Here is a 26,344-nt window from a genome sequence, read left to right as displayed (position 1 = left end):
GTTGTAGTCCGCGGTAAAACCATCAGAAGAAGAAGAAGCAGAAGAAAGGCAGTGTTAGCTACACTACTTGCAAGCACGTAAAATAAGAATACAATACAATATAATTTTGGAAAAGCTTGAATACAGAGATGAGTAAAAGGAAAGCGCCACAGGAATCCCCAAACGAGGGAATAACAGACTTTCTTACCGGTAAGCCAAAAGACTTGAAGGCTAGCTAGCTAGCTAACGACAGCTGGCTAGCACATAATAGATAGTTTAGCTAGCTAACATTAGCTATCTTCATTTGCACCCAAACATCGCAACTTAATATTGATAGCTTTTTACTAGCTAGCAATGAAACACGAATGCAAACTTGCTGGTTGTATGGTAGCTAGATTTAGCTATTAGTTCGATCTTTAAAATCTAACACCGTCGTCCTTGTAAGTGTGTGTGTGTGTGTGTGTGTGTGTGTGTGTGTGTGATGATGATGATGATGATGATGATGATGATGATGGCTGTATCAAACCAATCACACATTGAAAAAATAAACTTTACACAGCCTGTCATTGGTGAGGTAGAATGTGCATGGTTAATAGCCTGTTAATCTCTCCAATATTCTGTTAGAGTTTGTTTCTTCCATATGCGAAGCCTGTGAGTGAGTGTGCTTTTGTATCTGTTTCTTTCTCCCAGAATTGGCCAACTATGAGAGGAATGTAAACAGAGCTATACACAAGTACAATACCTACAGGTAAGAGATGGGAGTAGTGTAGTGAGGGATGTGAGTGTCCCTTCACAACAAACATCTGTTTAAGTTATTTGTCTGGCTCATTCAGTCCTTGGTCATASGAACATATGTTTTGTTTGTTTACGCCCCGTTTACTCCCTCATTTACTGTAAGTAACTTTATCTGTGTTGTGCCACTGTGTTCTTCAGGAAAGCAGCTTCAGTGATCTCCAAGTACCCCCAGAAGATCAAAAATGGGGAAGAGGCCAAGAAATTGGTGAGGGRATAAGTGATGAGAGAGAAAGATGTCACAGACAGTACAGTGCTGTTATAGCGGTGGTCGACTGTAGTTGATTGACTTGAAAGCTCATCTGATGACAGCCAATGCTCACCAGTGACTTACTATAACAATATATCATTATACTTTCTATTGTGTTCATCTATTTTAAATAGGATGGCGTTGGAAAAGAGATCGCTAAGAAGATAGATGAGTTTTTACAAACAGGAACACTTAAGAAGTTAGAAAAGGTAAGTGTTTGAGGGATGACATGTAAAACTTAACGCAAGGACAGTGAGCTCTGCAGTCTGTCACTTCTTTGTCCCCTGTGACCACAATACAAAATGCACAAATAACCTTTTTAAAGTTGATAATTATATTATTAATTTCACTCAGTTTGATGCAGGCTAATGGATTGTGTTTATCTTCCCAGATTCGTAATGATGACACCAGCTCCTCCATCAATTTCCTTACCAGAGTCACTGGTATTGGGTATGTCTTCTGCATTGTTTGTTAAACCCAATCCCTGACCCTAGCCCCTGGGTGGCAAACCCTTCTCGTGGAGAGCTACTGTTCTGCATGATTTTGTTCCAGCCCTTCTTTAAGACACCTGAGCAGTTAACTCTTTCTTTCTCCTCCGCTAGTCCTGCTGCTGCCAGAAAGTTCTTTGATGAGGGAGTGAAGACTCTGGAAGGTTTGCTCAGCTTTTAAAGCWATTTTTTTACATTTAGAAGAAGATACCAGAGTAGCCTGCAGTGCATATGGTGAAGGGTTGAGTATACAGTGGGGCAAAAAAGTATTTAGTCAGCCACCAATTGTGCAAGTTCTCCCACTTAAAAAGATGAGAGAGGCCTGTAATTTTCATCATAGGTACACTTCAACTATGACAGACAAAACGAGAAAAGAAAATCCAGAAAATCACATTGTAGGATTTTTAATGAATTTATTTGCAAATTATGGTGGAAAATAAGTATTTGGTCACCTACAAACAAGCAAGATTTCTGGCTCTCACAGACCTGTAAACTTCTTCTTTAAGAGGTTCCTCTGTCCTCCACTCGTTACCTGTATTAATGGCACCTGTTTGAACTTGTTATCAGTATAAAAGACACCTGTCCACAACCTCAAACAGTCACACTCCAAACTCCACTATGGCCAAGACCAAAGAGCTGTCAAAGGACACCAGAAACAAAATTGTAGACCTGCACCAGGCTGGGAAGACTGAATCTGCAATAGGTAAGCAGCTTGGTTTGAAGAAATCAACTGTGGAAGCAATTATTAGGAAATGGAAGACAACAAGACCACTGATAATCTCCCTCGATCTGGGGCTCCACGCAAGATCTCACCCCGTGGGGTCAAAATGATCACAAGAACGGTGAGCAAAAATCCCAGAACCACACGGGGGACCTAGTGAATGACCTGCAGAGAGCTGGGAACAAAGTAACAAAGCCTACATCAGTACACACTACGCCGCCAGGGACTCAAATCCTGCAGTGCCAGACGTGTCCCCTGCTTAAGCCAGTACATGTCAGCCCCGTCTGAAGTTTGCTAGAGAGCATTTGGATGATCCAGAAGAAGATTGGGAGAATGTCTATGGTCAGATGAAACCAAAATATAACTTTTTGTAAAAAACTCAACTCGTCGTGTTTGGAGGACAAAGAATGCTGAGTTGCATCCAAAGAACACCATACCTACTGTGAAGCATGGGGGTGGAAACATCATGCTTTGGGGCTGTTTTTCTGCAAAGGGACCAGGACGACTGATCCGTGTAAAGGAAAGAATGAATGGGGCCATGTATCGTGAGATTTTGAGTGAAAACCTCCTTCCATCAGCAAGGGCATTGAAGATGAAACGTGGCTGGGTCTTTCAGCATGACAATGATCCCAAACACACCGCCCGCAACGAAGGAGTGGCTTCGTAAGAAGCATTTCAAGGTCCTGGAGTGGCCTAGCCAGTCTCCAGATCTCAACCCATAGAAAATCTTTGGAGGGAGTTGAATGTCCGTGTTGCCCAGCAACAGCCCCAAACAATCACTGCTCTGGAGGAGATCTGCATGGAGGAATGGGCCAAAATACCAGAAACAGTGTGTGAAAAACCTTGTGAAGACTTACAGAAAACGTTTGACCTCTGTCATTGCCAACAAAGGGTATATAACAAAGTATTGAGAAACGTTTTTATTGACCAAATACTTTTTTCCCACCATAATTTGCAAAATAAATTCATTAAAAATCCTACAATGGTGATTTTCTGGATTTTCTTTTCTCGTTTTGTCTGTCATAGTTGAAGTGTACCTATGATGAAAATTACAGGCCTCTCTATCTTTTTAAGTGGGAGAACTTGCACAATTGGTGGCTGACTAAATACTTTTTTGCCCCACTGTATGTAGGAATGCCATACAATTTCAAAAGTAACTTCAATTGTTATTAGACTACATCAACACTGTTGTGCTTTTAGATCTGAAGAAAATCGAACACAAGCTCAATCATCATCAGCAGATTGGACTCAAGTAAGTATGAATTTCCTATGTCAGTGGCTCAGTCAGCATGCACCAATGTAAGTGTTTTGCRAATGTTGTATGTGCATCATTGGTTGGTGACTCATACATTCCAATGTAAGTTTCCTTTGCATGCTTGGTGGCGCTGCCCTGTGCCCGCTGTAGGTACTTTGAGGAGTTTGAGAAGAGGATTCCACGAACTGAGATGACGAAGATGGAGGTGAGTGAAATTACTATTGTGAGAGAGATAATTCGGATGTAATTTTTTTAAAGTGGTTAGAATGGCATGTATTTACTCTTACCTCTGTCTTATGCTTCTTGTGTGTTTGTCCAGACTCTCATTCTGCAGGAGCTGGAGTTGGTGGATACTGAGTACATTGGGACAATCTGTGGAAGCTACAGGAGAGGTGAGTCCACCATGTACTTGGTGGTTTTTACTATTACTAACTGTGTAGTGTTTATATTTGCAATGTCATGTTGTATCAAGGAAGTGATTGCACTGGAAGACAGATTTTTATGCATGTCATAATTTCTTTAGGTAATTTCTTCATTATTTAACTGTTCCTGCATTCCCTCCTGCAGGTGCTGAATCCAGTGGGGATATTGATATCTTACTGACCCACCCAAACTACACCTCTGTGGATGAGAAACAGGTAACCACCAAACTCCACAATGCCAACTGCTGCTTTGGCACTGTATTGATTTAATATATATTAAGCAGGGGAGGACCATCCTCCTCAGTCAATTTCATAAAAACAGTGAAACATTTAAAAATGTATCCTTTTTAGATAAAACTATTCAAAATATATTAATGTCACCAAATAATTGATTAAACACACAGTTTTGCAATGAAGGTCTGCAGTAGCCTCAACAGCACTCTGTAGGGTAGAACCATGGTGTTTAGACGGAGGACAGCTAGCTTCCGCCCTCCTCTGGGTACATTGACTTCAGTACAAAACCTAGGATGCTCATGGTTCTCACCCTCTTCCATAGACTTACACAGTAATTGTGACAACTTCTGGAGGACATCCTCCAACCTATTAGAGCTCTTGCAGCATGAACTGACGTGTTGTCCACCCAATCAAAGGATCAGAGAATGAATCTAGTACTGAAAGCATAAGCTACAYTTTGCTAGCACTGTAGTGCATAAAATGTGGTGAGTAGTTGATTCAAAAGTTTTGGCGGATGCCAGGAGAATGCATAGTTTGGTGGAGGAGGAATAWTGGTCTGGGGCTGTTTTTCATGGTTCGTTCTAGGCCCCTTAGTTCCAGTGAAGGGAAATATTAACGCTACAGCARACAATGACATTCTAGACGATTCTGTGCTTCCAACTTTGTGGCAACAGTTTGGGGAAGGACCTTTCCTGTTTCGGCATGACAATGCCCCTGTGCAGAAAGTGAGGTCCATACAGAAATGGTTTGTCGAGATCGTTGTGGAAGAAGTTGACTGGCCGGCACAGAGCCCTGACCTTAACTCCATCTAACACCGTTGGGATGAATTGGAATTCCCGGCTGCGTGCCAGGCCTAATCGCCYACCTCACTAATACTCTTGTTGCTGAATGGAAGCAAGTCCCCGCAGCAATGTTCCAACATCATTGCATTCAACAGAAGATAACTGTTATGACTCGCATATGCTCATAACATAATTCTTTGCTCTTCCTCTTCCAGCCCAAACTTCTCCATGCCGTGGTGGAGCATTTTGAATCCATTGGGTTCATTACAGACACACTGTCCAAGGGAGACACCAAATACATGGTGAGGACCTTTTGTGGCTAGCAAGCTGCAAGGAATGTTGCTTAATCTGTCTAGTAACTAAGATGTTTTATGTTGTCATTGGTGATGTATTTTGTGCAGGGAGGGTCTATACTTTACTAAATCGGAAGCAACCATTCAAGCAGATGGCTCACTGGTTATTTATGTGATTGTTGCTCTCTCTCTAGGAGGTCTGTCAGCAGAATTAGTTTCATCAGTCAGAAAGTTTATCTATTCAGTCTTTATTTAGCTATAAAAGTGTCCTACCCCTCTACCACATGGTCATTAATATGTTTCTAGGGAGTCTGCCAYCTGCAGCGGAATGATGAAGACGAGGAGGAATATCTTCACAGACGCATTGATATCAGGTGGGTAGCTAGTTACCCTCCATAAACGCACCTAATCACGTGGTTCTTATGACTCTGTTGCCTGGAGGATGGTCAGATAGAGCACTTTCAACGACATTTGATTATCTTTTCCTTCACCTTGCTATAACAGAAATACAATTTCCCTTATCTCACTGCAGGTTAATTCCTAAGGACCAGTATTACTGTGGTGTGCTGTATTTCACTGGCAGTGACATCTTCAATAAGAACATGAGAACTCACGCTCTGGAGAAAGGCTTCACCCTCAACGAGTACACCATCCGTCCAGTGGGGGTCACTGGTGAGTCACGCTAAAATATCAGCAGTTCAAAATCAACCCCTTGCCCCTATTCCTAGACCAGGGTGTCAAACATACGGGCCCGTGAGCCYATTCAATGTGACTCACGTTTTTAGTAAAAAAAATGTAATCTAGATATAATCAAAATCATTTTGGGGGGAAAATATTTACACATTTTGACGGTGAGGAAATCTTTAAAAACAATTGTGCGGCCCTATGGACCTCGGTGAATACAGAATGAAATGCATAAATATCTAATTTACGTAAGTATTCACACCCCTGAGTACATGTTAGAACCATCTTTGGCAGTGATTACAGCTGTGAGTCTTTTTGGGTAAGTCTCCATGAGCTTTACACACCTGGATTGTACAATATTTGCACATTATTCTWTTTTAAATTCTTAAAGCTCTGTCAAGTTGGTTGTTCATTGRTAGACAGCCATTTTCAAGTCATGCCAAAGATTTTCAAGACAATTTTTTGTTGTCAACTTTAACTAGGCCACTCAGGAACATTCAATGTCATCTTGGTAAGCAACTCCAGTATATATTTGGCCTTGTGTTTTAGGTTATTCCCTGCTGAAAGGTGAATTTGCCTCCCAGTGTCTGTTGGAAATGATGAAAAGCATACCAATAACATGATGCAACCACCACCATGCTTGAAAATATGAAGTGGTGTACTCAGTGATGTGTTGGATTTGCTCCAAACATAACTATGTTCAGAATACAYAGCGTTCATTTCTTAGACACATTTTTTGCAGTTTTTTAGTGTCTTATTGTAGACTTTTGTTTTGTGTGTGTGTCTTTTTGCAAACCGGATGCATGTTTTGAAATATTTGTATTATGTACAGGCCTCCTTCTTTTTACTCTGTCATTTAGGTTAGTGTTGTGGAGTGACTACTATGTTGTTGATCCATCCTCAGTTTTTTCCTATCACAGCCATTTAACTRTTAACTGTTTTAAAATCACCATTGGCCTCATGGTGAAATCCCTGAGCAGTTTCCTTCCTCTCCGGCAACCGGCAACCTACTTAGGAAAGACACCTGTATCTTTGTAGCGACTGGGTGTATTGATACACCATCCGAAGGGTCATTAATAACTTCACCATGCTCAAAGGGATATTCAATGTCTGCTTTTTTTATTTTTACCCATCTACCAATAGGTGCCCTTCTTTGCCAGGCATTGTAAACTTCCTGGTCTTTGTGGTTGAATCAGTGTTTGAAATGTACTGCTCGACTGAGTGACCTTCCAGATATTTGTATGTGTGGGGTACAGAGATGAGGTAGTCATAAAATCATGTTAAACACTATTGCACGCGGCATGTAATAGTGACTTGTTAAGCACATTTTTACTCCTGAACTTATTTAGGCTTGCCATAACAAAGGGGTTGAATACTTATTGACTCAAGACATTTCAGATTTTCATTTTCATTTAATTTGGAAAATGTTCTAAAAACATAATTCCACTTTGACATTATGGGGTATTGTGTCTATGCCAGTGAATACTTTCGGAAGGCATGCAATGAATCCTTCAGATCAAAGTGTCTGGAGGTTGATTTTTTTTTAATATATATTTAAAAAAATGATTAGGCATCTGTATCTTATTTACTGAACTTCAGCAATGTATCCATCTCACTGTCACAGTTGGGTTAGCCAACTGTGTAAAGTCAGTTTAAACAGCAAGGTTAGTTCATGTCTGTGTTTCTGTGGTTGTAGGTATGGCCGGGGAACCTCTGATGGTGGACAGTGAGAAGGATGTCTTTGACTACATCCAATGGAAATACAGAGAGCCCAAAGAACGCAGCGAGTGAAAGAAGGGATGAAAGACACTTTTTATCCCCACGTGATTTAACTGCCAACAAGGCTGAAAATTGTGTATGTTTGTGTTTATCTATGTGTCTTAGGTTTTKTTTTTATTTTGGTGTCTGTTTTCCCAGGAGGTAAAAATAGCACAACCTTGTTGGTCTTTTTGAAGTTGGTTTCTCCCATAGATTGACAGAACATGTCTACTTAAAATATACTTGCAAACACTCTAACTCTTGTGATATGCGTGATCTGTTTTTTTTGACGACATCACRAGAGATTTCTACTCTCTGACAATGCCAAGACAGAATTATTTGTTTACATTGCTGTCTGTCAGCAGACTCATCCAAATATATTTTTATTGTGCTAAAATCATTTGTGTATCGAACAGCAARGCAGTCTGTTACTGCTTTGTCACTGTCTTGTTTGGCTAGCTAGGCAACAATGTTACCTTGACTGCAGCAATAGACTGGCTACCAGGCTAAAGCATAGGGCTACTGTTWTGACAATACCAGATCTTTTAGTATGCCTGACTAGTCACTCCTGCYGCATCTTTTGTACATTGATGTTTCCTTCACTCACTGTCAAGTTGTATATGTATTATGTCTGGGAGACATGAATCATGCTTTTGAGATGAAGTTACTTCCAAGATGAAAACACTTGGAGTGATTAATGGATATTATGTTACATATAGTTCTGTCTTTTTAGAACCAGACGTACCCGTGAGCAGTTGGAGTCCAGATTTTTAAAATTAATTTTATGGGTGGAAATGTAACACTGTTTGTAATTGAGCTCTATCCTCATGATTTCTAGGGAATAAATGGTGCCCATAAACATGTCGAGATGGCCTAACTTTTGTACTATTATTCTGAGTAAAGCTGGACATGGAAAGGTAAAGTAACTACCCTTGTGGAATCCCCCCCCAAACCTGAAGATTTTCGAGAAAGGTGTTATTGGTACTGCTAGCTAACAGCAAACTATTTCTTTTGTGTTTTTAGTAACCCATGTTAGAAATCAAGAGAATGGTGCATGTGTTGTATATGTTATGATGATCCTGTCACTATAGGTATAGATACTTAGATGTATTTAAGTAATGTGTTCCATTGTTTATAATGATGGGTGAGTGAAATAAAGACATTTACAGAAAATGTATATTTTCCTCTCCAGGACTCATTAAAAGATCACCCTGTCAAAGTAAATTACCTTTATTTGAGTAAAGGAGATAGGCAATTTACTAAATGGGTACCTGGGTCTGTCTGTGCATAAAAAATATTATCTATTTCGATAGGTCTGGACAACTGAAGACTGGGCACACTTTTTCAGGCCAGCCACAATGGACGTACAAAACGTATATTCCGGTTTGTGTGTAATAAATCCATATTATGAGTAATACAAATAAAAAAAGGCTTCTATTTAACTAGCTAGCTACATGCCTTTGACTCTGTACTGCTAAGCATTAGCAGAAGCATAATAGTACTGTCTTTGCTAATGTTGTTTACAATTACACAGCGGTTGCCAGGGAAACCAACGACGTGTGAACCGCAAYGCATGATGGGCTGAAATAAAATGCAGCAAGAAATACCAGCAAAAGCTGCGAGAGATTGACCAATAACTACACCGTGTGCATAACGGTTAGCCAATAAGAGATATGTGCGATCGTGTCTTCTGTCAGTTACACACCCACATTACTTTTTGTCCACCACTTAGCGGGAGTTGTAGCTGTGAAATCAAGCGTCCATATAGCGGAGACAACCGGCGTTGGATAATAAGGTAAAAAAAAAATGCTAGGCTATTATGAACTCTCCTTAATTTTTTTAGTTAGTGTAGGTGGTCTAAGAATAATTTGCGATCTGGTTTGATAAGTACAGTTGAACCCGCTAGCTATTTGCGTCTGAGTGGCACACAACAGGCGTCATTAATTAATCTTCTACAAGCTAGCCCACTAACGGCAGCTAGCTAGTTCATGTTAGATTGCCAGCCCGATATCAAGTTACATTACYACATCTAACATAATATCATTAATGACTTGTTTGCAAGGTGGCAKCCATGGAGATCCTATTAAATTACTAGAGGGGGCATGTGAATCCCAAGAAGTTCCAGAATGTGTTGAAAAATGGCAGCCATATTGGTCAGGGAGAAATCAAAKCCAGTCTAATTGTAATGAATGGCAGAGGCATAATCCTCCTGCTTTTACTTATGCAGGAAAATAAAAGTAAAGCATGCGATATAAATTGTGTAATAAAATGTGTCAACCTAAAATATTGTAAGTTAATAGAAAAATCATACAGGTTTTATATCTACACTTTGTGTGTGTATGTCTATCGACAGACCATAAATGGATACATTTGTCTTCTTAGAAAGGTGTGTGTTTATTATGATACAACACCAGTACTTGTTGCATTATTTTACAACTTGTCCAGTGCTGCTTTCATATGCTAGTTGGATCTCGGAAACTCAAATGTCCAACTTGCTAACTGCATGTACATATACACTTGCCATGTGCAACCAGTTAGCAACTCCCTGACCAAAATGACTGACTTTTAGCCCATCATAAGACGGTTAAAGCCCATTTCTAGTATTGTAATTCCTAATTTTATGATAGCACCTGTCTTACGAATTRAAAGGAAAACATTGCTGTTTGCAGCTTGCAAAGTGTAAATTATTATYCTAATTTTAACTTGACTAATTTCGGGAAATGGTGAGTTATGGTTTTTGTTTCGTTTGAAATAGCAAAAATGTTGCTTGACAACTTGAATAGATTGGAGAAGATGAGAATTCTAGCTACACAATAGTGGTGAGGAGGAGTCTACCGTGTCCGGATGCGATTTCACCATTKATTTTCTCTATTCAGGGTACACTCAAACATCGTTTTACGATTGAGAGTAACAGCTGATTTCGAGATTGTATATAGATTTGCTRTCCTTAATTAAATACACAACATGACCAAAAGTATGTGGACACCTGCTTGTCTATCATCTCATTCCAAAATCATGGGCATTCATATGGAGTTGGTCCCCTTTTGCTGCTTTAACAGCCTCTGCTCTTTTGGGAAGGCTTTCCACTAGATGTTGGAACTAGAGGTCGACCGATTAATCGGAATGGCCGATTTAATTAGGGCCGATTTTCAACTTTTCATAACAATCGGAAATCTGTGTTTTTGGACGCCGATTTGGCCGATTTAAAAAAAATATATATATATATATATATTGTTTTACACCTTTATTTAATCTTTATTTAACTAGGCAAGTCAGTTAAGAACACATTCTTATTTTCAATGACGGCCTAGGAACGGTGGGTTTACTGCCTCGTTCAGGGGCAGAACGACAGATTTTTACCATGTCAGCTCGGGGGATTCAATCTTGAAACATTACAGTTAACTAGTCCAACGCTCTAACCACCTGATTACATTGCACTCCGCGAGGAGCCTGCCTTCTACGCGAATGCAGTAGAAGCCAAGGTAAGTTGCTAGCTAGCATTAAACCTATCTTATAAAAAACAATCAATCAATCATAATCACTAGTTAACTACACATGGTTGATGATATTACTAGTTTATCTAGCGTGTCCTGCGTTGCATATAATCGATGCGGTGCGTATCGTTGCTCCAATGTGTACCTACCCATAAACATCAATGCCTTTCTTAAAATCAATACACAGAAGTATATATTTTTAAACCTGCATATTTAGCTAAAAGAAATGCTAGGTTGGCAGGCAATATTAACCAGGTGAAATTGTGTCACTTCTCTTGCGTTCATTGCACGCAGAGTCAGTGTATATGCAACAGTTTGGGCCGCCTAATTTGCCAGAATTTTACATAATTATGACATAACATTGAAGGTTGTGCAATGTAACAGACTTATGGATGCCACCCGTTAGATAAAATACGGAACGGTTCCGTATTTCACTGAAAGAATAAACGTCGTGTTTTCGAGATGATAGTTTCCGGATTCGACCATATTAATGACCTAAGGCTCGTATTTCTGTGTGTTATTATGTTATAACTAAGTCTATGATTTGATAGAGCAGTCTGACTGAGCGGTGGTAGGCAGCAGCAGGCTCGTAAGCATTCATTCAAACAGCACTTTCCTGCGTTTTGCCAGAAGCTCTTCGCTGTGCTTCAAGCCTATCAACTCCCGAGATTAGGCTGGTGTAACCGATGTGAAATGGCTAGCTAGTTAGCGGGGTGCGTGCTAATAGCGTTTCAAACGTCACTCGCTCTGAGACTTGGAGTAGTTATTCCCCTTGCTCTGCATGGGTAACGCTGCTTCGAGGGTGGCTGTTGTCGTTGTGTTCCTGGTTCGAGCCCAAGTAGGAGCGAGGAGAGGGATGGAAGCTATACTGTTACACTGGCAATACTAAAGTGCCTATAAGAACATCCAATAGTCAAAGGTTAATGAAATACAAATGGTATAGAGAGAAATAGTCCTATAATTCCTATAATAACTACAACCTAAAACTTCTTACCTGGGAATATTGAAGACTCATGTTAAAAGGAACCACCAGCTTTCATATGTTCTCATGTTCTGAGCAAGGAACTTAAACGTTAGCTTTCTTACATGGCACATATTGCACTTTTACTTTCTTCTCCAATACTTTGTTTTTGCATTATTTTAACCAAATTGAATATGTTTCATTATTTATTTGAGGCTAAATTGTTTTTATTGATGTATTATATTAAGTGTTCATTCAGTATTGTTGTAATTGTCATTATTACAAATACATTTTAAAAAATCGGCCGATTAATCGGTATCGGCTTTTTTGGTCCTCCAATAATCGGTATCGGCGTTGAAAAATCATAATCGGTCGACCTCTAGTTGGAACATTGCTGCGGGGACTTGCTTCCATTCAGGCACGAGCGTTAGAAAGGTCTGGCACTGATGTTGGGCGATTTAGGCCTGGCTCGCAGTTGGCGTTCCAATTCATCCCAAAGGTGTTTGATGGGGTTGAGGTCAGGGCTCTGTGCAGGCCAGTGAAGTTCTTCCACACCGATCTTGACAAACCATTTCTGCATGGACCACGCTTTGTGATCGGGGACATTGACATGCTGAAACAGGAAAGAGCCTTCCTCAAACTGTTGCCACAAAATTGGATACACAGAATRGTTTAGAATGTAATTGTATGCTGTAGCAATAAGATTTCTCTTCACTGGAACTAAGGGGCCTAGCCCGAACCATGAAAAAGCCCTAGAACATTACTGTTTCTCCACCAAACGTTACAGTAGGCACTATGCATTGGGGCAGGTAGGGTTCTCCTGGCATGTGCCAAACCCAGATAGTGAAGCGTGATTAATCACTCCAGAGAACGCGTTTCCACCAACCACAGCCGACGCTTGGCATTGCGCGTGGTGATCTTAGGCTTGTGTGTGGCTGCTCGGCCATGGAAACCCATTTCATGAAGCTCTCGAGGAACTGTTGTTTTGTTGATGTTGCTTCCAGAGGCAAGTTTGAACTCGGTAGTGAGTGTTGCAACCGAGGACATACTATTTTTATGCGCTTCAGCACTCTGCGGTCCTGTTCTGTGGGCTTGTGTGGCCTGCCACTTTGTGGCTGAGCCGTTGTMGCTCCTATATGTTTCCACGTCACAATAACAGCACTACAGTTGACTGGGGCAGCTCTAGCGGTGCAGAAATTTGACCAACTGACTTTCTGGAAAGGTGGCATCCTATGACGATGCCATGGTGAAAYTCACTGAGAGCTTCAGTAAGGCCATTCTACTGCCAATGTTTMGCTATGGAGATTGCATGGCTGTGTGCTCGATTTTATACACCGGTCYGCAACGGGTGTGGCTGAAATGGATGAATCCACTAATTTGAAGGGGTGTCCATATACTATATGTTTATGTATATATAATATATACGTGTGTGTCATCTGATTTATTCGTWTTAGACTCTGAATTGTTTAATCAAACATTTTGCAACCAGCTCCTGATTAGCCTACTGCTCACATGTGCACTACGCCCGAGCTCGTTTTCCCTGGCTAAACTAGCTGGCTTGCTGAACTCTGCTAGTTTTCATCCTCATTGTCAAACTTCATAAATGCTGCACCCTCAACTTCAAAACTCCTTTGGTAGTTATACGATCATGTAATTAAGAAATTACCTGGAAAGAAACTTTACAATTATATATTGTTTTGTTGAATAGTCATGACTGTTTTGAGATAAATGTCCTAAGACAACAGTAGCGAAAGATATCATTGCTTTGCCGACACAGCCAGATGTGTACAGTCTTGTACTTGTAACCTTTTTTCAACTTACCATTGTATTTGTTGATTAAATCTGACATTTATTAATGAGTAATCRAGAAATGTCACGAGTTAATTGACATGAGATCTCGAGAAAATATATAAACTATGCAGATCGCATTTACTACAATGAATGGCTAAATTACTTCCGGACACTAAGGGTCCAGAGCTCCCCTTCCTCCTCACCACTCTATTAGAAGTGTATCCATAGAAACTACACAGAGCGCGGTTGCCATGCCATGTGCCAGTCATTATTTAACTGGTATTTGCACAGCAGTAAGCCACGGTTGGTTAGCCAGAATGAATTCCGACCCTACTCTTGCTTACAGCTGCGCTAAGGTTCGGACAGGCTGCATGTTTAGATTAAGACACCGCGGAGCTGGCTCAAGACATGGCTCGGAAAACGTACCTCAATCCAGGGATGCGAAATGCGGTGTACTCCGATTTGTCCAATTCACTGTTACACCGAGAAGATTGAATGAATGCTACTCTAGCAGTCGTTTTATCTTCTGTGTAACAGTTGGAGTAATGGGACAATTCGGAGTACACCTAATTTCTCACCCCTGGGTTGAGTGAGGTATGTTTTCCGAGCCATATCCTGCTCTGCGGTGTCTTGCTGGCCCCAGTAAGCAAGCGTGGGGTTCGGAATCTATTCTGGCTATTGCTTGGTGTGTTAAGCGCTGATCTGAAGATGTTAGCTAGTGGATGATGAGTCTTAACACGCCAAGTTCTTTCTAGAAGTGTTTAGTGAGTAGCGTTTAAAATGCTGGGTGAGCCCAGGTTGAACCCTATCATTCTGTGCTGTTGGTTAATACCGTGATGTTTTCGTTTCCTAGGGCAACCATGTCTGACAGAAAAGCAGTCATAAAAAATGCCGACATGTCAGAGGAGATGCAGCAGGATGCAGTGGAGTGCGCCACGCAGGCTCTGGAGAAGTACAACATCGAGAAAGACATCGCCGCATACATCAAGAAGGTACCCACCCGAGACTTACCTATTCAATAACTATCATGGTCTGTGGCTGAATGACTCCCTGCCTATTCCCCATACAGAGCAGTGTGACTCTTGCCAAAAGTTACTCTCTGGGGGGATTGATTCATTCTGTGGCTATCCATATTTTASGATTGTCTAAAATATCGTTCAATGCTCAAACGATTTGTTGAATTGCATACATGGGGAAAGGSATGTTATCCCCAGGCTTTGGTATAACATTGAGTTCAAGTAGTCCGACCTTCATTCTAAATAATGTTAGCTACCTGATTTACRGGTTAACTATAAATCTAAGTCAAATTGTATGACATTTACTACAGTGGTGCAGGGTCACTGGATTGTAAAAAATMAACACTGCTGTCTTGTTGATCCCTGTTAATCATGCATTCCTGTCTCCGCCCCTCCCAGGAGTTTGACAAGAAGTACAACCCCACCTGGCATTGCATTGTAGGGAGGAACTTTGGCAGCTACGTGACCCATGAGACCAAGCATTTCATCTACTTCTACTTGGGCCAGGTGGCCATCCTGCTCTTCAAGTCTGGCTGAGGAGCCAGCCGCCCCAGCCCCTTTAACATCAACTGACCATTAAATATTGACTGACTCGACAGAAAGGCTCTATCATTCCTGGTCAACGGGAACCGCCTTTCTGTGCTGCTTTCTACCATTTTGTTCCTCTTTGTTTAAAGAAAATACCTGGCCATGTGAGAGAAATGAAACACTTGTATTTATGTTTTCTATTGCAGTAGATTGTCACTAATTTGATTTTAAATAAAAGCGATATCATTTAGCTTTCTGGGTTTACCRGTTGTAGTTTATTTTAGCTATTTGTGTTCACCTACTATGAAGCATCTTGAGGTCCATCATCCAAATGTATTGAATGACAGCACTGATTGTGATAACCAGAAACTGCGTGTGGGACCAGGCTTTAAATATATTCTCATCCCACTTGAAAATGAATTACATTAGCCCAGGTAAATATTGGTCACAATGAAAAGGTGATAATCGTCCAAATAATTCACATTGCCAAAACTTTAGATGGCATGWGTCAATTATAGCTAGAACGGCAAACAGGACTTGTGGGCAGTGGTGAAAAGTACCCAGCTGGCATACTTGAGTAAAAGTAAAGATACATTAATAGAAAATGACTCCAAATGGTAAGAGAAAGTCAAAAAGTAAATGGAATTGCTCAAATGTACTTAAGTATCAAGTAAAAGTTCCTTATATTAAGCAAACCAGASTGCACCATAAGACTGATAGCCAGGGYCACACTCGTGYGTCYGCCAGATCAGAAGCAGTTGGGATGACCAGGGATATTAAGTGTGAATTTGTCAATGGAACACATCCCTGACACCCAAAAGTACATTTTCTTTTGGAATGTAGTGGAAAATTAAAGTACTTTAGGCAATGCAGCCAAGTGACCGGTAGTGACCCCTTTATTTGATGAAAAAAAAACTGGTCCAGGGATCATAAATCTATGGTCTGGCCCATGCTAAAAATGGCCCCCCTTTCTACTACAAAAGATAGTAACTTACTGTCAATGCAGCTGTATGCTGAGCATTTTCATGCAACTGGCAACGTCGTATGACTAGTCTAGCACAACCTACCAAACTGTTCCATCGTAAATACAAGCCGAATGGCTTAAAGCTTAAATGTCAGTGAAGACAGACTCATTCTGTAAGTGTAGGGGTGGATGTGAGCCAATAGGAAACTGATTTGTCAATACAATAGCAGCAACCAAACACCMAATGTGTCCTGAATGCCTTTGACAGCACAGGCTGCAATAGAACCCCATTAAGGGGAGCTACTGAACTACAACGAAGTCCCCAAATGCTTTGTGTATTTGAAACGCAATCAGCCCATTTACACACAATCACAAGGTGAGACAGGACTGTGGTGGTACTCTTTATTACAATACATTTAGAAAACCAGTTTGTGAGGGTAGACCCCATTGGAGAGGCAGAAAGAGGATCGCAAGTAGCCCTTCAGCTGGGGAACCTTCTTAATGAGGGGTAGAAGCTGAGAGTCCACAGCCTTCTGGTCCTCCTTCCTCTGCACTGTCAACTGGTACTTCTGTAGAGGGGGGAGAGGTAAGAGTTTCAGATAGCATGTGACATCCCAGTTAAAAGCATGCTATATTAAGCAAAAGACCCACTCCCAATCAAAAGATTTGAGCAGTCAGGACARTAGCTAGATTTCCAACCAATTGGGACAGATTAATGTGAATATTCAAAAATCTGCATAAATTATGCACATTCTCCCACCAGTGGTCTTTCCACCAAACMGAATTGCGGCGGATAAAAATCAGTGCGTGATGAGTGTACACAAAACATACCTTTTCACTTCAGTTTTCCCGTACCGAATAAAAATGTAATGTTCAATGCGTTTCCATCGCATTTTCAACTCTACCAAACAATTGCTTGCGTTAAATAGCAAATGTGCCTACTCCAGTCTTGGCACGTACACTCTAGCCAACAGCTCACAGACAGATACAGGTAGGTTAGTCTACAACACGAGATTATTATGGATAAGAGCGAGAATATTTTTCTTGTCAGACGGCTGTCAAGCATCGATCATGTCACCAGAATAGGACCATCGACATTTATCTGTAGCCTAACRGAGTCGTAGTGGGAGGACCACACACCATGTCATCGCGTGACTCAGTTTACTTCGACATGTTATTATATAAATATTTGTGCCATTGCTCGCATCATTTTACCATCAAAATGATCCCACCATGTCGAACAAACGTTGGCATTTATAAAATTGTGCCGACACTTCCTGTTTCCTATCACAGCAGTCCRGATTTTGTATGATTCCTTTTTTAAATATATGGTATGACTTTTCTAGTGGATGGAAAGGTGGTTAATGACTGCATTCTCCAAATAACATTCTAAGGAATGTAGGATTAATGCACCATGGTTTTTATGTTACTTGTCCAATAACAGCACTCAATAGTAACCATTACTCCCCCCCCCCCCACTATTCTAAATCCCAGGAGGGTTTTGAAGTGTGTATAGCTTGTGTATATCTAGTAGTCTGGGGTTGACCTCTTTCTCTGTGTCAAAGATCTCTCCTTCCTGGTGGCGGGGTCTCCTCAGCCTCTTCTTCTTGAAGTAGGCATCTGACAGAGTCTTGGGGATCTTCATGCCAGAGATGTCGACCTTGGTTGCTGTGGCAATGACAAACTTCTGGTGTGCCCGGCGCAGGGGAACACGGTTCAGGGCCAGGGGACCTAGAGGATGGAGAAAGCAAGAGGGTGATTGAGTTACAACTCAAACGCAAGAACAGCATACTTTTCAAAACATCACACCAAGATAAGGCTACCTGATGGGGTACTGCAGCTGCACAGACGTGAATGTGAGTTATAAAATCTCACTGGACATTCTGACCAGAACTACTCTATGCGACACTTGTTTGGCCAATTCACTGATTAATAGGAATGTTTCAAAGCACTGGTTGTTCTTACCAGTTACAAGCAGGAGACCACTGGAGAGCTGCTTCAGGAACACAACACGCTGAGGGGAGAGAAGAGTCAGTTACTGCATTGCACAGGGCAACATCTACCACATGAACATGCTACTGATGTGATAACCAATCCTGGTTCTGAAAAACTATGAAGACTTCGAAAAACCAATGGTAATAGTGCCATAGCCGAAACCAAACAAGCTGGCCTTCCATTAGAATGTAGAGCTGATCAATCTACTTGTTACAGTAAGAAAAATATCCACAACACTAGTACAACAAAATTGTACTAGACCACRGACTATTTAAAATGTATTGGGAAACGCATACATAAATCTAACAAATCTGTTCAGATATTGTTTATCAACTCYAAATTCTCCACTTCACACATTTATGTGCTTCCAATATAACGCTGTGAGTGTCCTCTGCCAATTGAGCAGCACTTAAAAGCTGAAACCATAGCAGCAGGCCCTGCTACATGCATTCAGTGTGTGGGCGCAGTCCTGTGTGTGGGCARTACCGTAATATGCCTGTGTGAGGCTTGAACGTGTGTTTTTCAGTGTGGGAAAAAAGGAAACTGATTTGGTAGTGTGGGAGTACCGTGCAGCTTATTGCATGTAGAGCAAACGACAGTTCTAAGGAGGGTAGCAGTGCAACAAGGGTTTAGAATAGTGTGCACAGCACGCCATCTCAGCAATATAATAGGTCGTATAAATAATGCTACTGTGAGTTAGCTTGAGAATGTGAAAGCAATGTATATTTATGAGTGATGGCAGTGTCATGAGTAGCCATGCGAGTGTTCACCTTCCTGCACTGGTGTCCAGTGAGCAGGACAAGAACTCTTCCGGGGGTGGTGCATGAGTCTGTTTCAGAGGGGATGTGTGCGTTTGTGCACGCACGAGTCTATGTGTGATCTCACCTTTCCACGGTGGCGCCCAGTGAGTAGTACAAGCACGGTTCCTGGGGTGATGGTGGCACGCAGGTTCCTCTTGTGCTGGCTGAAAGCCTTCTTACCATGGTTCTTCAGCTTACGAGGCACATCCTCTGTGGGGTAGTAACGGGGCTGGGGGGCACAGACTCAGGGGATCAAACTACTTCACAGGTGTAGAACCATTTAAAACCATCAGCCATGTTTTGCAATCAGACCTTACTGCAGTATATTGAAATGGTGAAAAGGTAATCTGCTGAATGATTGTGAGCTGCAAAACTCACTGACAATTCTGTCGATCCAAGAGCAATTACATCGATCCAAACTCAACATGACACCAACTACAATTAAGGAAACTGTTTGAGCCAATGACTCACCATCTTGCGCATCTTGACAATACGAGTGCCTCCATTCTTGTCTCCYCCAACAGTCTTGGTGATTGTGGATGGAGTCTTGACCTTCATCTTCTTCTCAATCTGAAACAAGCAAGAAACTTCAGTACACTACACATACAAACTTGAAGTCTAACAGGTCCAATGTAGAGAACCATGGGGACGGCTTTCCCCAGACRGTGCCTCCCTTCTCTCACCTTGGTTTCAGTGGTCTTGGTCTTCCTCTTGTACATGGCCCTGCGAGCGTACATGGCGGTGCGGGAGTAGCGACCAATGCCCCTGGCCAGGACAGGGTTCCGACTGCAATGAGCCTTCTTGGCCACCTTCTTCTTGTCTCCCTCTGCCATCTTGGGACAGACCAGGGGACCCAAATGGGTTAAAACACATGGATTAATTAGTATAGAACAATATTTATAGAATGACTGGATGCATTACTGGTGAATCATGAACTGATCATGCTGGCTAGCTAGATCCTTTGATGGTATGATGCTCAGAGGTTGCAGGTCATAGGTCAGGAGAGCTAGCAAACTAAGTTAGGCAGATTTGTGGCTCCAGATATTCAATAACAGGTAACCAAAATATTAGTTTGTCATATTCCAATACAATATAACCAACAGGCCCCATACTGGGAGGTGGCCTTTTAGCCATTGTTAAGTAGTTAGTTTGCCATATACATTTCGATAGATCCCATCTGCGACTTGCTAGCATAACATAAACAAATACATGCCAGCGTGCAGGTAAAACTCTGACAATTTAACTGTCAATTAACTAGTTAGGCACGACAGACTTGTCAATAAGCCAGAGTTCGCCAAAACACCTCAAACCTGGGAGTGAACACGCACGCATGACAACGTTATACCATAGCTGGTAGCTACATCTAGCAACCTAGCTGGCTAACCTTTTGACTATTTCGGCAATTCTCTATAATATGCCATTACACATAGATAAGTCATATCCGCMGACAAGCCACTAACGTATAAATTAGGGTACATAAACGTAATATTGGTCAAACGTGAAATCTGCTCAAGTTACAACGCGTTGCGCTAGCATGTAGCCGTGGGCCTAAATTTCCAAAACATAAAGCAATGTATTTACATGTCACCACACAAAACACAACAATTGTCATACATATTAACTGCTTAGGATACAAATAACATTCCCATGCGAATGTGAAATTGTTATTTAGTCCATTTTGCACAGATGAACACCGATTTTATTTATGCAGTTGGGTGGGGAGAAACCATTCTTACCTTTGCTATGAAAAAAAGACCGACATCCGGGGAAGTTACGTATACGTATAKGTCTACGTTGCATGTCACGTCGACGTAAGGATGCAAAAACGACGCAAAAATTATTGGGGGCTTGTAGTTCAGAGAATCAATAAAATGCAACAATTTGTAATCAGTAAATATTTAAGCAATAGTTGCTATCATAAACTGGTTACCAACGTAATTAGAGCAGTACGAATACATGTTTTGTCATACCCGTGGTATACGGTCTGATATCAGCCAATCAGCATTCAGGGATCGAACATGAARGCTGCTTGGCTGACAGCCGTGGTATATCGCGAGTATGACAAAACATTTATTTTTACTGCTCTATTTATGTTGGTAACCAGTTTATAATAGCAATAAGGCACCTCGAGGGTTTGTGATATATGGCTAATATACCACGGCTAAGAGCTGTATCCAGGCACTCCGCTTTGCGTCGTYCYTAAGAAAAGCCCTTAGCCGTGGTATATGGCCATATACCACACCTCCTTGAGCCTTATTGCTTAATTAAAACACGTAAATGCTMTATTTGTATGATAAAATAATTATTAATGACTGAGTCCTATTTGTAATTTATAGATCTACATTTTAGGTTAGCTTTTAGCACTCATGATAAAATAATGAGCTGCCTTTGAAAATATACTGTATGTATCCATACCAATCTGTAGAGACTCATATCAGTTTTTCTCAAAGGGTCAGTTTCCAGGACCCAGATTACGGTGGCGTTCCAGGTCACCTACATTGCTATACTGATGTGGTTCCTGAGAAAAATACTTCTCCAGGCATTATGACATCCCAAAATGGGACTATTATTGCAATAGGCCTAGTAAATAATATTATTTAAAGATTGTGAACAATCCTACACAAATGTATTGATAATTTTTTATTTTGAAAAATCTAACAAATCTTAAATGCAACCTTGCAGTTTACATGTTAGCACACGTACATATCTAGGGCAATGGTGATCCCTGCAGAGTGATAATTCATATTAAAACACAAGGCAAGAGATAGGCTGTAAGGAAGAGGCAGAGATYCTTCTCTCCTTCCACAGAAAGCAACTTCACTCCAACTCAAACCACACTTCTCATCTCAATTGTTAATATGCTACAGCGAGAGGTAAATAGTATGTCCAATGAGCTAGCACTGTCATCAAGGCAAACACAAAGACAGTCCCTTACAAAAAAAAACAGATTTAGCCCTTCAGATTCACAAGGCCTCTTTAAGCAGATACAGARATAAACATTTAGAAAAGGTAAAAGGAATATGAAGTATGCAAGGAGGGAGTTTATCACAGACATTTGGGTTACTAAATACACAAAACACCCTTGTTTCTGTGTTTAGGTAAACAGCAATCATTTTCTGGAGTAATTGACAAGTGACGAGATCTTGTGTATTTCTTCGAGTGTAGGTGGTAGAGTCTTGGGATGTTTCAAAGTATGCATCAAACATACAAAAATATTGAGGGTTGGATATTCTTACATTTCAAGTCGATGCAATTCGGTGTTTAAACTCCACATTGGACAAAAATCTGAAGTCGCATTCGAGTGTGTATATGGCATGTACTCTATTGGGTATGTAGGGTGTGGTGTATTTCGAGTGTGGATGGTATTTGAAAGTACACTTTTGAGTGTGGATCGTATTGAAAGTACACTTTTGAGTGGGGATGGTACAGTAGTACGCTTCTGAGTGTGCATGGTTTGGTCTCTTCCTCAGTGAGTGTTCTCTATGATGATGGCGATGCCCTGTCCACCACCGATGCAGGCTGATCCCACAGCATACTTTCCCCCAATCGACCTGAGAGAAAGAAAAACACAAATTAATCATTAAACCACTTCTCTGTGACATAACATGAATTGCTCAGCCATTGAATTGTGTCTTATTTTTTTCTAGTTAAAAGCATTTGCCTGTTACTTCACATGAGACAACAATGAATTGTTCTGATTTTTTTGGACAATATTTGTCTACATATTTACAGAGTGATAAGAAGTYATCCGGAGTAGTAAGAAGACTACTGGAGTGGTGGGGTTACCTGAGCTTGTGSACCAGGTGCGCAGTGATGCGTGCTCCTGAGGCTCCCAGGGGGTGACCGATGGCAATGGCCCCCCCATCAGTATTACTCTTCTCTGGGTCCAGACCCAAAGCCTTGGAAACCGCAAGGTACTGAGCAGCAAACGCCTCATTCACCTGAGAGAGAGCAGAGGGGATAGAGAGAAGGACAGGAGAAGAGCAGGAGAAAGAGAGGGAGAGACAGAGCAAGTGAAAAGGAGACAAAAGGAGGTTGTTAATTCTATCAGGTAAGCTACATGACCCAGAGTAAACCAAAACAGAGCAACCAAATATCTGCCACTTTCTGCATCAGTTCCTATTTATGAACATAAAACAGACGAGTATACCTCCACCAGATCCATGTCTTGGAGGGTGAGACCTGCTTTTTTCAGGGCTTCAGTGATGGCTGGAACTGGGCCTGATGGGGGAGAATGACAGAACCTTACCAACAGAAATCACTAGATGGCCATGCTAGAAAGGCCTATATATTGGGATGTATCATATGTTTTCATCAAGTACATAAGCCATTTGTTGTCAGTCACCCACCGATTCCCATAATGCTTGGGTCACATCCGGAGACGTGATATGCCACTATTCTTGCCAATGGGGTGAGCTTGTGCTCTTTCACAGCTTCCTCACTGGCTATCACCACGGCAGCAGCTCCGTCAGACACGCCCTGTGGAATAGGAACAGAACATGAAGATGAGTACATTCAAAACTAGCACACAGGATTTACACCCAGAAAACTAAAATGATCTGCACTCCATTTAAAACCGGTGTGCTTGGGGACAGATTGAATGTGATACTCTGTTAGCAGAAGATGGTAGGAACTGGGTGGAAGAGCTTGGGTTCAGAATTGAATCAGTCTTATTTAGTACTCACTGATGCATTGGCAGCAGTGACCGTTCCTTCCTTCTTGAAGACAGGAGTTAGCCTAGCCATCTGCTCCAGGGTGGTCTGGGGACGAGGGTGCTCGTCCTGGGTCATGGGTACCTTGCCCTTCTTAGCCTTCACATCGATGGGTGCGATCTCTGCCGTGTAGTGGCCCGCCTCGTGAGCTAAGGTTTAGAGAGCACACAGACAAACTCAGGGATGTGGTCAGCATTCAGATGGAWATCTGGAAAAACTGTTTATTGTCATGGTAATATGCAGTTCACTGTCATAATATTTCTGAGGGCAGATAATCAGGAATCCCTGATTAATCAAGGCAGAGATTGTAAACATGTGAGCTTAGTTAGGGTAAGGGTTGACTTCTGACCTGCCTTCCACCTCTGCTGTGTCTGGTGTGCGTATTTGTCACAGTCGTCTCTGCTGATCTCGTATTTCACTGCCAGGTTCTCTGCTGTGATGCCCATGGGGATCTTAATGTGCAGGTCAGTAAGTCCCGCCCACAGAGTATCCTCCAGCTGAGACAAAGGCAACAGAGAACACGTTAGCTTAGTCCTTGGCATTGGTTCAGAGCAGCTGTTAGAGGGCCCTTATGGTCAAAAGTGACAAAATCTATACCCATTTGGTATTTTATCTCTCCTCATTTATTAATTCAATACCTTGAGGTCGAGTCCGAACTTTGTTCCGAAGCGAATGTTGCGGACAGCATATGGCGCCTGGCTCATGCTCTCTGAGCCTCCACACAATACCACCTCTGAGTCCTTCAGACAGATTTCCTACAGAGACACAGACAGGGTCTTAAAGAGGACAAATAGTACAAGACTGCTAATGTTCCTATGCCATCGGCAGAAACAATCCACCTACAATTGACCTACAAACAATGAAATGGTGGTTTGAGTTTAAAAATTAAAAAACACATGGGGGGGTGGGGTGACCTCAATATACTTTAAAATGACAAAAACAACTCAAAATGATAATGGACCTATATTCATACCGTTTATTGACTGTCCAGATCACTAATTATCACTGTGCACAGTCAATGGAACTACATTCAAAGTTTCTTGGCTCTTCAGCTCAGGYAGCATAGAAAACTCCCAAAGCAATAGAGGACTATGTTTAACACATTTTGASAGCAAGAAAATAAAACCCTTTTTCAGTGCAGCCCTCCGGACCTTGTTGAAGACCTAATGCAGCACCTGTAGCAAAATGAGTTTGACACCCCTGGTGTAGTCTCAGTGTTTATATGTCTACTATACCTGAGCTCCATTGATGATGGACTGAAAGCCAGACCCACACAGGCGGTTTACGGTGAGAGCAGGCACTGGGATGGGCACCCCACACCTCAGGCCCACGTGACGGGCGATGTATGGAGCATCTGCAGAGCTCTGAAGGGAAGGAGATTGGGAGAGGGAGGTATAGTCAGCTCAAACATTTCCTTCCTTGAGTTTATCCTTGCTTTTTGGAGTTTTAAGCACACCTGCATGACGTTTCCAAAGATGACACTGTTGACAAGCTCGGGTGCCACTCCCCCAGCGGCYAGAGCAGCCTTGGAGGCATGCTCTGCTAGGTCTGTTGCACTGTGGTCTTTCAGAACCCCGCCGTAGGTGCCAAACGGGGTCCGCTTAGCAGACACAATAAACACACCTGGATGGAGAGAAAGAAGAGGGTTTGGGTGTGAGGTGACTAATCCATCTTTACTGCAGCTTTAGAGTTGTTGATGACATAATCTATGTGAATATCTAAAGCAATACAAATATTTGACTTGAAAAGTGCTGCCTTGCCTAGATTCACTGCTTTAGAGTCCTATCATAAATCTCCACTGCAGTGCCATTGTAATTATCATGTAACTAAGAAATGTCACTGTCACCTTTACCCTACATTCATCTCCAACTCACCTAGCCGATAGAAATGTAACGATAGAGAGGCATAACTGACAATTGTTAAACTATGTGGCAAGACAACACTTAAATAGCTTTGTTTACATGTAGAGACAGACTGACAGCTGTCATTCGTACATTGAATAGCGACAGCTCCAAAGACAGGAACAAATTAATCAGCTCTAAGTTGATTGTTTTGATAATCTATGAACACTAGCTTGAACTTTACCGATTTTCAGGAGTCACCTGGTTATTATTTTACAGATGTTAACGTGTGCCACGCAGTATGCATAGCTGCCTTTATTTTGCAGCGCAAGCAAAGCATGTTCATAGAAAAGCATGCATTTCGTTGTSAGTGCGTGGTTTATGCTAAATATCAAAATATAACTTACTTCTGATAAGTGACATATTGATTCCTCCTCACGTCCACGAAGGTCAGTGAATCTGTGTGAATTTAAGGGCGCCTTCTGCCAAACCCTGGCAAATCTTGACCTTTTACCTAAATAATGTGTAACTAATCATTGAGACAACWACATTCGATACAACGAACGTTTCATGTTCAGATGGTA

General features: G+C 41.6%; 4 protein-coding genes across 4 annotated transcripts; 2 read left to right on the top strand and 2 right to left on the bottom strand.

Annotated features, from left to right (window-relative positions):
• On the top strand, positions 1–7,705 carry LOC111974593 (polymerase (DNA directed), beta). Its single transcript, XM_024002436.2, has 14 exons — positions 1–189; positions 670–727; positions 913–979; positions 1,156–1,230; positions 1,413–1,471; positions 1,624–1,673; positions 3,431–3,482; positions 3,636–3,690; positions 3,805–3,877; positions 4,053–4,123; positions 5,139–5,225; positions 5,523–5,590; positions 5,749–5,888; positions 7,597–7,705. The coding sequence occupies exons 1-14, from the start codon at positions 129–131 to the stop codon at positions 7,689–7,691; spliced, it is 1,011 nt and encodes a 336-aa protein (XP_023858204.1). The 5' UTR covers positions 1–128; the 3' UTR covers positions 7,692–7,705.
• A 1,637-nt stretch (positions 7,706–9,342) lies between these two features.
• dynll1 (dynein, light chain, LC8-type 1) lies at positions 9,343–15,698 on the top strand. The gene is made up of 3 exons (XM_024001347.2): positions 9,343–9,453; positions 14,758–14,896; positions 15,320–15,698. Exons 2-3 carry the CDS (start codon positions 14,765–14,767, stop codon positions 15,455–15,457), a joined length of 270 nt encoding a protein of 89 aa, XP_023857115.1. The 5' UTR covers positions 9,343–9,453; positions 14,758–14,764; the 3' UTR covers positions 15,458–15,698.
• Positions 15,699–16,800: 1,102 nt separating this feature from the next.
• LOC111973898 (large ribosomal subunit protein eL6) lies at positions 16,801–21,019 on the bottom strand. The gene is made up of 7 exons (XM_024001345.2): positions 20,944–21,019; positions 19,891–20,040; positions 19,679–19,777; positions 19,293–19,436; positions 18,378–18,426; positions 17,959–18,143; positions 16,801–16,981 (listed from the first exon to the last, which is right to left on the bottom strand). The coding sequence occupies exons 2-7, from the start codon at positions 20,038–20,040 to the stop codon at positions 16,829–16,831; spliced, it is 780 nt and encodes a 259-aa protein (XP_023857113.1). The 5' UTR covers positions 20,944–21,019; the 3' UTR covers positions 16,801–16,828.
• Positions 21,020–22,464: 1,445 nt separating this feature from the next.
• On the bottom strand, positions 22,465–26,278 carry LOC111974321 (3-ketoacyl-CoA thiolase, mitochondrial). The gene is made up of 10 exons (XM_024002043.2): positions 26,168–26,278; positions 25,376–25,542; positions 25,155–25,283; positions 24,558–24,674; positions 24,269–24,416; positions 23,893–24,068; positions 23,557–23,686; positions 23,358–23,428; positions 22,994–23,148; positions 22,465–22,758 (listed from the first exon to the last, which is right to left on the bottom strand). Exons 1-10 carry the CDS (start codon positions 26,181–26,183, stop codon positions 22,674–22,676), a joined length of 1,194 nt encoding a protein of 397 aa, XP_023857811.1. The 5' UTR covers positions 26,184–26,278; the 3' UTR covers positions 22,465–22,673.
• Positions 26,279–26,344: the final 66 nt, after the last annotated feature.

This window comes from Salvelinus sp. IW2-2015, linkage group LG15 (assembly GCF_002910315.2).
Source record: "Salvelinus sp. IW2-2015 linkage group LG15, ASM291031v2, whole genome shotgun sequence".
In the NCBI taxonomy this organism is placed as follows: Eukaryota; Metazoa; Chordata; class Actinopteri; order Salmoniformes; family Salmonidae; genus Salvelinus; species Salvelinus sp. IW2-2015.
Note: the sequence above shows the minus strand (reverse complement) of the source record. Positions and strands in the feature narration are given on the sequence as shown.